This window comes from Excalfactoria chinensis, chromosome 12 (assembly GCF_039878825.1).
Source record: "Excalfactoria chinensis isolate bCotChi1 chromosome 12, bCotChi1.hap2, whole genome shotgun sequence".
NCBI lineage: Eukaryota > Metazoa > Chordata > Aves > Galliformes > Phasianidae > Excalfactoria > Excalfactoria chinensis.
Window position 1 is genome coordinate 10,453,445 of NC_092836.1, and position 12,767 is coordinate 10,466,211.

Sequence of the window (12,767 nt, forward strand, 5' to 3'; positions counted from 1 at the left end):
CTACCTGCTGTCATGCTCCACAAACCCTGCTCTTGGCAGGATCCAAGAAAACAACACCAGAACGAAGTGCTTTTCCCTACCTGCCACATTAAATGAGACCCTTTAATTACATCTGGAGATGAAACTGGCTCAACCAGTCACACAGCTCATGGGGCTACTGGCTGGGAAACTGCACCTGCAGCCCCAGCTCTCCCCATGGGCTGACATCCCACCCCAAGAAGTGGAAAACAGTCACTTTCCTTCCTTAGTTCTGATAATATCTACTCTATCTCCTCCATCTAATCTCTATGACATCTGAGTGCCTTTGTGTGTCAGCTTCCTGCGACGTAATCACCTAAATCCCCCCTGAAACAAAGCAGCCCCTGCTGAGGAACTCACAATAGGTGCCTTTCACTCGCATCACAACCTTGGCCTCCGTGGCACTTACAACAAAGCATCCATATGTGCACCAGTATGGGCTGATCAGTGAGCTCACCACTGCAGGATCTGAGCCTGGGTATTTGTGTGTGCAGGGCAGAAGAGCCTTGCAAAATTCCCCATCTTCCTGACCAACCTTTGTGTTTGTTTTTGTTTTAAAAACCTTTATCCACCTTTGCAGGTCTGTTTGAGGACTTAAAAGAGAAGCAGCCACTCCGAAGGGGAATGTCTGCTGGTTGGCCCCAGTGTCCACCCATTGTTTGCTCTCCAACCCCAGGTCAGCACCACTTCTTAATTTTTCCTTTGGCAGATATCCCATTATTTTCTCCCTGGGGGGTGGATTGAGGATGGTAAGTTCTGTTCTAATTGAAGCCAAGTCAATGATAACCTTTGGGTATCTGCAGTGAAAAGATATTTCTGCAGCCCTAGCTGGGATGAGGTGCATAATGGATCAATGGGAGATCCCACCGTTTGACTGTTACAGTGTCACTCATTAGCATTAGGATTTCAACCTGAATCAACAATTGAGTTGGAAGATTGAAAGATTCACCTTCAGTATTTGAAACAGAATAATTGTAACAGGCCAACAAAAGTCCCCTGAGGTGCCTCTCTCTCCCTGTACATATATATAGATCATTTTTGCTGAACATTTAAAATTAGATGAAAGTTGCCAAGCTTTTACATATGAAGCAGAATAAGCTGAGCTACTTATGAAAAGTGAGAGGGAAAAGATGTATTTTTGGTTTCCTATCAAAGCACTTCAAGAGCGTTCCTGACTGTAGAATATAGGCACCAACTTGCTGTTCAGTCACTTGTATCTCATACATAACAATGCAAAACAAGCTAATAATAAACAGTACGCCCTTCCTCATATACAAATACACACAGGAACCACTTGTAAATGAGCAACACTGATCCCTTCTACTTTTGTTGTCACAAAAGTAGGGCAAGCTTGCTCTCAATTAACTGCTTGGTTCACAGAGCCCTAAAAAATTAACTACCCAGAGGACTTAGTGCCAAAGTTTTAACTCTCAGTTCCTTCTCATTCTTTCATTTCTTGATCAAAGACCCATCCACTCACTCCTAATTTGCTAAGAAATTAAACATGAAAAGAGAAAGCAGTTTCACTACTGGATGAAGATCGTTGTGGGCACTTAATCATTAATTAGCATTACAATATGAGACAGCCTGATTTCACAGCAGAAGTCTTGGTTTGGTGCTATTTTTTAAATTTATTTATTTTTTCCAATACAGGAAATCTTGAGGCTGGTGCAAAGATACGGAAAACATCTTTGCCAAAAACTTTCCTCCTGAAAGTCAGTGAACAGAAGTAACTACAAAGCGCTCTGTAGACCAGGTCTATGGACTGCAGGACCACAGATCTTAAGCCAAGACCCAAGTCCTAGAACTCAGTAAGTGCCATGGAGCTGCACAGGGTGGCTCACAGCCCTGCTCTCTGGGAACAAGGTGGTGATGTGCACTGCTTAGGTGCAGACCACCTTCTTACCATATGCCACTGCATGGCTTGTTGGCTGGGAGGCACCAAACCCAAAGGCAGGGAAGTTGGGTGTGTATCCACCTCCCTGAGGTGGTTTGGATGCAACAATTGGGTGGGTGTGGGAAAGTGCTACTCCTGACTACTCAAACTCCTGCTTGAACAACTTTTCTTGCATTTGCCTGTCAGCTATAAAAAGAAAATACGGTTAAAAAAAATCAACATAGCTTTTCCCATTGGATTGTATGAAAACAACCAACCAACCAATATCCAGATTTAGTGAGGTAGCTGCCTATACAACTAGGGGTAGCATAAGTATGTGTCAAGCCAGAATCTGACAGCAGATACTGGCAGCAAGATGAACAGCCATAAATAACTACAGGAGAAACACAGATAGCTTTCTATAGCAGATCATAATCAGCATGTAATCAGCACAGAAAGCCATTACACTCAAGGGACTATTTAAATTATGAAAAAGACGTTTAAATGTCTCTATCTGATACCTTGTCTGTGTTTATCACTGATTTCAGTTTTGAACTCACTGAGAGGTCCCAGTGAGAACTTCCTAAATCATTCACTGACCATAAATACATTAAAAAAAAGCAGTTAAAAAGCAACGCAGCTAAACTGGCTCCTGCCTGCTGCCCTGAGGTTTCTGCTGTTACTGGTCAGTCTGAGCTCAGATGCTGATGATGTATTTGTTGACACTAAGAAAATTAAGGAGAGCAGACATCACCGAGCTGGCGTCCCATCTCTCCCTCATTGCTGTTGCTGAAGACACTTTGTTGCTGACAGGCAAGTGCCACTCTGGATGAAGCACACAAGTGCCAAATGAGGCAGTTGTGCACAGAGTGAGAGCAACTCTGTGGTTCGCATCTGTAAGGTGAGCTTCAGTGAGAAAGGGTTGGGGAATGCAGCCATAACAGTAAGAGCTCTCTCAGGTGAGAGACATCTCGTAGCAGCTCTGCAAAGCTCAGTGCATGTAGCCCAGTCACACCAGCCAAGCTATAAAACATAGTTACAGAGTCTTACTGATAGTCCAAAAAGTGTGTTTGCTGAAAAGTGCTCACCTGGCAGCTGCTGCTGGCTTCCAGTACCTGCAGAAGAGGTGCTGCCCATCAGCGTTGATGATGTGGGGCAGATCCTTGTATGGGATGTTTTGAGGACTCCGCTTTGGTGAACTTTCCTCGGGCATTCTGGACGAATGACCTGCAAAGTGATGGAAGAAACTTGAGGACAGGTGAAGGCAAGACAAAGCCACAGACTTTAAGGAAGTTGGTCAGCAAGGCAAGCACCGCTGATGGAAGTGTCCTTCCAAACCTCTGTCCAAAGGGGCCCCCAAATCTTTCCTCCTTTAAAACCATAGCGGGGAAGGCACTGGAGGGAGAAGAAGGGAAGATCCATCCACCATCACTACTTCATCACAGCTTTCTCTCCCCGTCTTCTCCCATCTGTGTTTACTTTGCATCATTTTGCGAAAGCGGATCTTAAAAAGAATATCTGAGCTGCAATCAAGTGCAGATTGTGCAGCAACCACCACAGATAGGAAAAGACAGCAGCATGAAAGATTCATCTCCAAAGAACGGCGGAGGGAACGCGGCAGAGGTGCCTGCTGCCATCATTAACATCTTCTCAGGCACCGACAGCAAAGTGTCGGCGGCGGGGAAGGAAACATCTCCAGCAAAACTGCCACAAACCTGTTTTCATCCTGGGCGAGGGTTTGCATGCTAGTGAGCAGCCGGCACGGCAAGGCGAGCTCCAGCAGCTGAGGCTCTGTGCATCGCGCTGCGGTGCCGCTGGGTCCGTGCCGGGCAGCTCCCGAGCGCTCCGCAGCTCCTCTCGGTGGCTCTCTGGCTCTCGACGGAAAGTCGCTTGGGTAATTCACCACTTCTTCATTTCAGCACTTTTTTTTTTGTTAGCCTTTTTTTTTTTTTTTTTTTTTTTTTTTTTCGTGTGTGGGCTGAAGTAGCGGTGGTGGCGGTGGTGGTGGGAGGGGAGGTTGGGAAGGGTTGAGGAAGGGGGGGGGGGGGGAGAGGGAGGGAGGGCCGACGGCTGGGAGAGCTGCAGTCCACTTGCCAGAAGCTGCCGCACGCATCAAAGGCACCTTGAAGGCACGCAGCACAAAGTTACCGCTGCCGCAGGTTGTTTGCAACTAAACTTCCTTCCTGCCACTTACTGTGTCGAGGCCACGGCGGCTGGGGGGAGCGGAGGGAGAAGGGGAGACCTTTTTTCTCAAAGCGATCTCCGCCGCGGAGCCGTCTCCGGTGCGAGCGCAACTTCCCCAGCCGCTGCCTGCAAGCGGCGGGGAGGAGAAGAAGGAGGAGGGCGAGGAGGAGGGACCCGCGCACCCGCTCCAGTCCAGGTCGCGCGGAGCCTCCCCGGCTCCATGCAGCCTCCCCGGGTCCTTCGCCGCGCGGTGCGAAGCGGAGGCGGCTCCGAGACGCGGTGGTTTCCCCCCGGCGCTGCTTGGCCCGCAGCCCCCCGCGCAGTGCAGCCGACCCCCCCCCGCCCCGTGGCTCCTCTCGGCTCAGCCTACCCCGCCGGCTCCGCCCGCCTCTCGCATCGCTGCCCGCGGTGCTGCTCGGGCGGCTGGCGGCTCTGACTCGGTTCCCCTCCCTCGGAGCGTGGAAGGGGTTCATCACCGCGAAGCCTTGCGGCCCCCCTGCTGCCCCGGTGCTAACCTGTCCGCGCTGTCCCAAATCCACTTTTTGCTCTTAGGATCCAGGTGAGACCTTGGAGCCACACCAGGAAGATCAGATCTTTCAGACACCTCTTCAGAGGAGCACCCAAGCACCCTGATTTGCAGCTCCATTCGTGGTATGGGAAAGTAATTTAAAAATGCAGGATATAATTTATACACATATACTGCACCTAATTATCATAGCTTATATGCAATACATATGTTGCAACTGTATAATTTGGGATATATTTTATGGCATATGACATTTACTTATGTAAATTGTCGCTGCAATGTTCCCAGGAGCTGAAATAGCTCCCCAAGCCCAAAGGCATCCAGACACTGAGCTTTCACAGAACCACAGAGCCATTAAGGCTGGAAAAGACCACTAAGATTATCCAGTCCAACAGTCCCTTTGCTACAAGTACTGCCCACAACCACGTCCCTCTGTGCCACATCTCCATGGTTTTTGAACACCACCAGGGACAGTGACTCCACCACTCCCTGTTCAGCAATGCCAACACATTACCTCTCTTTTGGAGAGTAAATTCTTCCTGACACCCAGTGTGAAGTTTTGTCATTTAATACTGTAAGTGTTCAGTATTTATTGAGTGCTCTTAGCAGTATTGGTAGCAGGGCAGGAGATCGAAGCCCAGTAATTGTTTTTCTTTCACATTCCATCCAACAAATCCCTTCTCTTGTCAGCAGCCGTGATATTTTGAGAATATGGGTAACAAAGCTCAGTATGAGTTCATCTTTGGTGCACTGTTGGGTTCTTCTAGGACAAGAGTTAATAGCCTCACGTTGCACAAGGGAAGGTTCAGGTTGGATGTTAGGAAAACTGTCTTTTCAGAATGGGCAGTGAGGCTGCAGTTGCTGGAGGTGGAACCATGGAGACGTGGCACTCGGGGATGTGGTTTTGGGCATGGTGGAGCTGGGTTGGGGTTGGACTTGGTGGTCTTAGGGGGTTTTTCAAACCTTAATGATTCTATGGTTCTGATTCTGTTTATATTAAGAGCACAGATTCAGTATGTCTTGTGACGCTCATAAAGCAAACTTTATTGTTTAGATGCCTGCATAGAATTATAGATCTCATGTTTTTTTAAGGAGAGGCAGATCTTTGTAATGGTTTTTAACGCTATTCAGTGTGCTCAGCAGGCCCAAACCTCTGAAGAAAGGAAAGAAATAGATGCTAACCATAATAACAATAAATGTAAAACCTCTGAGATGACCCTTATAAAAAGGAAAAGGAAATCAAAAGCAGACTTTTTCCTCTTTCAATGCCATTTATATTAAATACCCTAAAGGGAGTTTTAGTTATATAATGCAGAAGAAAAATTGGCATTGCTTAAGAAAAAAAATAACGCATTTATGGCTGCTCATAACGTGTGAGATTTAGGTCAGTTGTGGTCTTAACAGAGCCCTGGGAGCTGTATGTAGAGTTTAGGATTTACTGGGCCAGCTACTGTCTGGGCAGGGCTGGGTGCTATTAAAGAGCCACTGAAGTCAGCTCTGTTGCTGGGAGGATCAAGGACTTGTATGTTTATTTAAGCGGTGCAGATCAGATAATAGCTGGATAAAAAAGCCAGGAAAGAAGGAAGCACCCTGTTTCCCTGCTCACACAGCTGGTCTGCCAGGAACACTTCACTGCTTCCCTGTGGTGCTCCATGAAACCTGATGCCAGGAGCAGCTCCTCTCCTGCTGTGTGCTGGGAATATCCGAATTCCCAGTGAGGTGGGGGAGACAAGGGAAGATCTCTGTCTATACTTCAGGACAAAAATAGCATCTGAAAGAAATGACCTTTGCTGGGACACAGATCCTGCCTATGAGAACCCGCCCTGGTCAGTGCACTGACACCCAGCTACTTCCCTGCAGAGATTTGCACAGAAGTGGATGAGTGGAGCACGAACCACTCCTTCCTTCCCTTCTCCTTCCCTCCCTGAGCCCACAGGAATTTGGGCACATTTCTTTGCATGGATAGCACACACCTCCCTCCCATCTTGGGATAAAAATAAGTGAGAAACAACCAGTGACCAGCTACTTTCCACTTGCATGGAGCTTAAGCTGTGAATGAAAAGCCACGTGAGAACATTGGATTGAGTCTGAAGGATTCACCTAGCGGACATAAAAACAATATACAAGGCTTGAGCAGAGCAATTACTGCATACCATTCTCCCTGTGAGAAATCAAGGGGGTGTATGAGCACAAGTATGTGGTACTTAAGAGTCTGCAACATCTTGTCTATGTGGGGTGAAATACATTGTGGAAATGCAGTTAAACGTGCATCAACCTCCTAGTAACAAACAGAAATACACTTGGTGGTCTGTGCACTAACTCGGTCACTGCAGGGAAAGATGTTCTCTTTATTAAGGAATGAGCACTGCTTAAGTTTAGCACTGCTACTGATGCCAGAGGTACCCACAGGAGGAGAGAGAAGGGAGGGAGCAGGATAGGCAGGAGATGTCATGGGAGTGGGTGCTAAACCATGGGGCATTCTGCTCACCAAGAACTCATAGAGAACTTCTGATGATGAAAGGGGAGAAGAATTAGTAGGGGAGGAGGAAGATGCAGTGACAAAATATCCAGGTAGTTTGTGGTGATGGAAGAATCCGCTCCAACAGGAAAATGCTTGTAATGACAGTAGGCAGGGAGCAGCTGGAGAGCAGCAGGCAGCACAGGGGAGAGCACGTGGGAAATGGTGGGAGATGGAGCATGAAGAGGAGCAATTGAAATCAAGTGAAAAGCAGAGAACACGATGTCGCCAAAGCTGTTGGATTGCAGTTGTTTTGGTTTGGCCCTTCTCTTTGGCTGCCCCACACAAGTCACGTCCAGGAGTGGGCACTGGGATACAGTGGTTGTGCTTTACTGTAAAATATCTATTTTAATGCCTTGCAGACAAAATCCAAACTTGGTGTTTGGCAAATTGTGTTGAGAAAGGGAATGTTGAAGGACAGTGTTTTATTGATCATGTTAAGTTTAACAACATTGGGAGGACTTATAACTAGCTCTGCGGCTCTGCAGTGTCATGCATCTCTTCCCAAAGTGGTGCCACATGAAATGGAGAAAGGTTGAAGGGTTACTGCGGGGCATCTGAGTGGCACAGAAACTGTTTGCAGGCTTCCATCGGTTGATGCTTGTCAGTAATGTCTTTTTCTGTTTTCATTCTCCCAAATCAGAGGGAACAGAATTACTAAAGGAAGCTGCAAGTGGTTTAATAACCCTACATGCAAACTGCTGTGAAGTAATAAAGCATTTTTATCATGAAAATGAAAATATTTAGTGATAAAGATTGCATTATTTTTGTAGGCAATAGGAGTAATAATGATATTATAAGTCCTGCTGTCATTAGCAGTCACCTATAACTCCTTGACTGCAAGCAGTGCTATATGAGAGATTAGTGCCTTGCCTGTGCTTCTTATTTGACAGGACCAAAAATATCTGCTTAAAATCACACAATTTGAATATGAGTTTCAGTTCTTTAAACCAATGTGCAGAAGATGACCCATCCTACATAGATGCTAATTTCAGAGCTGGTTGGTTTTAATTACAGAAGCAATACACGTTCTGTTTGGTGGCTTGGTGGTTTTGTTGGTATTTTTAATTAAAGCAACAACAACAAAAACCAACCCAAGAATATTAATACCAGATTCTGAGACTTATGTGAATATTACAGCCAGCACCTTCCAAAAGTAGCAAATTCAAACCAAAAGGCTGAAACTCTGCCCTCGAGTTTGGTCTGTAAAGGGGAAGTTCTCCTAACAGCTTTCTGCTGGAGAATAAAAAGGATTGCTTTTAAGCTCTGGATCTTTGTAATCTCACCAGCGTCCCACCAAGGAAGGGAGGAAGTCCATCTTACTCGGAGGATCAACTGCCGGCATTTAAGAAATGGCAGAGAAGTTGCATCTCTCGTGCACTAGAGGGCACAGCAAGAGCTCCGCTGTGTCTTTGGAGCCTGCGGACACGCTCAGCCCTGGCCGGCATTCTCCCCAATGAATGTGGGTGAGTTTGAACAATTACTTTTATCAGCTTTCCGTTAATCGTTAGAGGGTTTTCTTAAGACAAATATCCCGTCTTATCTCTGCGGCCCGGTGGTGTTGGTTTCTAAAGAAAAGGTTCCTGTAAAGTGCCACAATTAGTCATTTTGCTCCTGAACCTGCTTACACCATGAGAACAAGCCCAGCTGTCTGGTCCCCTAGACAAGCACACTGCTGCAACACGTGAAGGGAAATCCTGTCTGGTCATTGCGAGGGCAGACATTGAGGAGTCTGCTACAAGATGGCATGCCTTAAGGCTGCATGCAGCCCTGCTATTACTGATACAGTCATAGAATCATTCAGGTTGGAAAAGACCTCTAAGATCACCAAGTCCAACCCCAACCCACCCCCATCATACCCATAACCACGTTCCTCAGTGCCACATCTCCATGGCTGTTGAACACCCCCATGGACCTAATGACTCCAGTACCCCCTGGCAGCAGTGCCAGTGCATCACCAACATCACTGTTTCAGGATGAAATTACACTGCAAAAAGCTGTGCTTAGAGCAGTGCTTTCTGTTGGTAGCCAAACTGGAAGCACTGTCTGGAGAAGAGTTATTATCGTGCTGCCTGGTTTTCTTGCTGTTCTGCAACTGACAATGCATCATTTATCATGCTTTGCATTCCAATTTTTCTTTGCATGTTTTCCAGCTCATCATAACATAATTACGTTTCTGTTTCTTCCAGCCAGGGGCCAAAACTTTCTTTTAGTAAGACAACAGCTGCACTGCACAACCTTGATGAATCCCCATAAGGGGAAAATGTGTCTGTGGTGCTTGTTTCTGCCTTGGCAACCCAAATGTTCAAGCTCCTTTTTTTTGTGACAAATGTTGTTTAAAAAAGCACCCAGCCCCGGTTCTTTCATTGCATTTCTCAAAATGAGGTTTTATATTATAATTTAGATGTGAAATATTGAACGCCCAGGCTGGCTTGTGATTTTTAAGGCTTCTTTTGTAACGTTTCTTTTGATAGTGCTTATAGAATCGTAAACACTGAGATGGAATTTTAGAGGGCTGTAATTATTGTTATGGAATTTTTTGAATGAATGAAATTGATTCTAAGTGTGAGTATCAGCACAACCTCCAAGGATGTGTTATGCATCGTAAGGGAGCTATGGGGGCACAGGTGAGTTATTTCCTGACTTGGTCTCAGTGGCTCTGGCTTGACTGGAAAATAAAGTTAATTATATCGGCCTGGTCTATGAAATGCATTAACTAGTAGTGATGGAAAATATCATAAAAGACGCCTGGTATTTTTATTATTACTTAGAGAAATGTTCTATTTAACTCTAATTTGCTGCTTTGAAGCTGAGATTCCTGAACACTTCCAGCAGGAGGAATATTTTTATTTTGCTAGGGAGAAATCAGGACAGAGAATCGTAGGGTTTCATACTGGAGGTGAGCTGAGGGCAGAATCCATTCCTAATGGCTCCTGATTTTACTTACCCAATTATACAATTACTATTTCCAATCTCATCTCAAAATCTATCCGTCAGAACCCTACGAACAGCCCAAGCAGTAAAATGTTGGTCTTTAAGATCCTCCAGATTTACAAGCACAGGGAATATCGTGTCCTGCACAAAACCCCAGCCTGGATAACTGCATATTTGGAGGCAAAATGTTCCCTCTGGTTTTTGCTTTCTATGCTGATCTCTTGGATATTTTTACTGCTGCCATCACTGTCTGAAGTTTGTTTATATTACAGTAACTTTATACATGGAGTCAGGAGTTTTAATTGATGACCACTCCTAGTTACATCTGTATGTGCAGTGATCTAAGGATCACTTGGATGTTTGAGCACAAAAATGTGCATTGGAATGTTTCAGCACTGTCCATCACACTGACTACTGATGTAGTGGGCTGGAGGGCTCTTTGGTGTTGATGAATCATAGAATCACAGAATGGCTTGGGTTGGAAAGGAACACAGGATCACCGAGCTCTAACACCCCTGCCGTGTGCAGGGCCACCAACCTCCATATCTAGTACTGGACCAGGCTGCACAGGGCCCCATCCAACCCAGCCTCAAACACCTCCAGGGATGGGGCATCCACAGCCGCTGTGGGAAACTGATGGGAACTGAACCTCCTTGGTCAAGGCAAAATTCATATTCCATCTGCCAATGGCGAGTATAACTCAGCTGTTGTTAGAGAAGGTAGCAGGCTTGTTGTTTTGGGTATGCACTGACTGTATGGCTGGTGAGAAGCGCTTGCCTTGTGCTATTTCTTCTTTATAACCCCATGGTAAATTCCGGCAGGTTCTGCACTGATACATTTTACTTTTTTTCTCATTTATCTTTGGTTTCTCTGCTCCAGCCACTCACACATGTTCAATGTATGGCTGCCTAAGAAGTGCATTTTCTTTCCAATTCATGTCTAGTAATTACTTCCTAACATCTGTCCAACAGATTTTGTAAGAAAAGTAACTTTGTAAATATTAAAAAAAAAAAAAAAAAGAAGTATGAAATCTTTGAAATCCCCATTATTGGGTTTGTTATCCACAGCTGACTGGATCCATTCCCAGCCAGGAAGCTGGTTCAGCAAAACAGCTGCATTAGTTAGTGAATGGGAGGCCGGATTCTCACCCTGCTGTCAATCAGGAGTAGTACTGGAAAAAGTAAAGAATATCCATCAAGCAAAATGTGCATCGGAGGAAAAACCTCTCGGTTATTTGATTTTTGCAATATCTGCTACAATTTACTTTATAGCTCCTAGCAAGGGAAAGCACATTCACCAGTTTCCTTCCTTGGCTGAACTGAAGCATGTGATAATTATCCAGAAGCATGCCTTGGGAAAGGGGATGACAAATGAGAGGTATTGCAGTAAAAAAGAGGGCAGAGCATCTGTAAGCACCTGAAGTATTTCATACATGAGATGATGATGACATTATTACAGCCCAAGAGAGCAAAGGATTGTTAGCAAGCTTTAGAGAAGGACATCTTCAATTCTCAAGGCCTTTAACAACCTTCCTATTTGATCTTATTATAAATTAGCAGCATGTGCTGGTAATAACATCCAAAGTTACTGAATATGAATGTTCGCCCTCCCAGCTCTCACTTAGCCCCAGCACAAGACATCTGCTATGTGCTGGCTACAGTCTTTGGTAGTCTTATATCAAAGCTGTCTGTGGTTTTGTTTCTGCCTTAGAGTCAGTAGCATCTGCAGTTGCTGTGAGCTGCCTGAACGGCTCATCAGTCTCCGCTTCTGCACCTTGTCTCAAAGCTCTTCAGAAATACATTCTGCAACATTTCTGGGGCAAATTTAGTGAGACCAGAAATATGTCCTGCTGCTGCTCCAAAACCTGTCAGCGTGAATGAATCATTCAGCTCTGCACCCCTTGGCCACTTGTATCTATAAGATGATCAAATATATTTTCAATTATCAATCTGAGCTATTTACTTTTGCTCACTAGACAATGCCCAACTGTATTGTAAGAGCTGCTGGGAGAGAGCCAGAGAATGTGGCAGTGAGATACGGAACATTTGGGCTTTCAACACTTAAGAACATATGGAAAGAAGTTTGGAAGAGTGCCACGTGGGGTGTAACTTGGAAGATGCTGCATTTCTTCATCCTTTATTTTTACTTTTAATTGAACGGAAGTAGAAGAAAGTTCACTTTTTTGAGGGATCCTAATGACCTCAAGTTGCACCAGGGGAGGCTCAAGTTGGATATTAAGAAACATTTCTTTTCCAGAAAGTGGCAATGCATTGGAAAAGTGGCTGCCCTGGGAATGGTGGAGTCACTGTCCCTGCAGGTGTTAAGAAACCTGGAGATATTCACTAAATCCAGTAGCAAGGTTTGAACAAAATAAGCTTCATGTTTAGGGCAACTGCAGGCAAATAATTAAACAGGTGACAATGCCACAGACCTTTCTAGGCTTTTACCACCTAATTTAGGAGCTCCCTCACAGCTGAACTCAAAAAGCTACAGCTGGTGACTTCAACCTATGGGATGAAAGAGGATATATGGTACCTGGCTAGATAGCCTTCCTTTCATCTCAAGATGGATGAATGGAAGCAAGCAAGTAAGCAAGCAAGCGTGAATGGGTAAGTGGGTATTTCAGATCACTTGCCTTTAGCATCTAGTTTATTTGTGTGAGTTGGAAATCCAGCACTACCCTACAAATATCAATCTCAGCTGGGGCAATG

General features: G+C 45.3%; 2 protein-coding genes across 6 annotated transcripts in view; one reads left to right on the plus strand and one right to left on the minus strand.

Moving 5' to 3' along the window:
- Positions 1-4,735, minus strand: part of MGLL (monoglyceride lipase) — a 54,487-nt gene extending 49,752 nt beyond the window's left edge. Inside the window, exons 1-2 of one of the 5 annotated variants that reach the window (XM_072346905.1) lie at positions 4,594-4,735; positions 2,983-3,121 (exon numbers count right to left, since the gene is read on the minus strand). In XM_072346905.1, the coding sequence (XP_072203006.1) occupies positions 2,983-3,107 (125 nt within the window). In that variant the 5' untranslated portion in view covers positions 3,108-3,121; positions 4,594-4,735. Of the gene's footprint in view, positions 1-2,982; positions 3,122-3,232; positions 3,908-4,088; positions 4,407-4,593 lie in introns of those variants that run through there. The other 4 variants (XM_072346907.1, XM_072346903.1, XM_072346904.1 and 1 more) reach the window with 4 other exon arrangements.
- KBTBD12 (kelch repeat and BTB domain containing 12) overlaps positions 3,657-12,767 on the plus strand; it is a 46,926-nt gene continuing 37,815 nt past the window's right edge. Inside the window, exons 1-3 of the mRNA XM_072346902.1 lie at positions 3,657-3,788; positions 4,631-4,729; positions 8,412-8,588. The gene's annotated coding sequence lies outside the window, so the exon portion shown is untranslated. The remainder of the gene's footprint in view (positions 3,789-4,630; positions 4,730-8,411; positions 8,589-12,767) is intronic.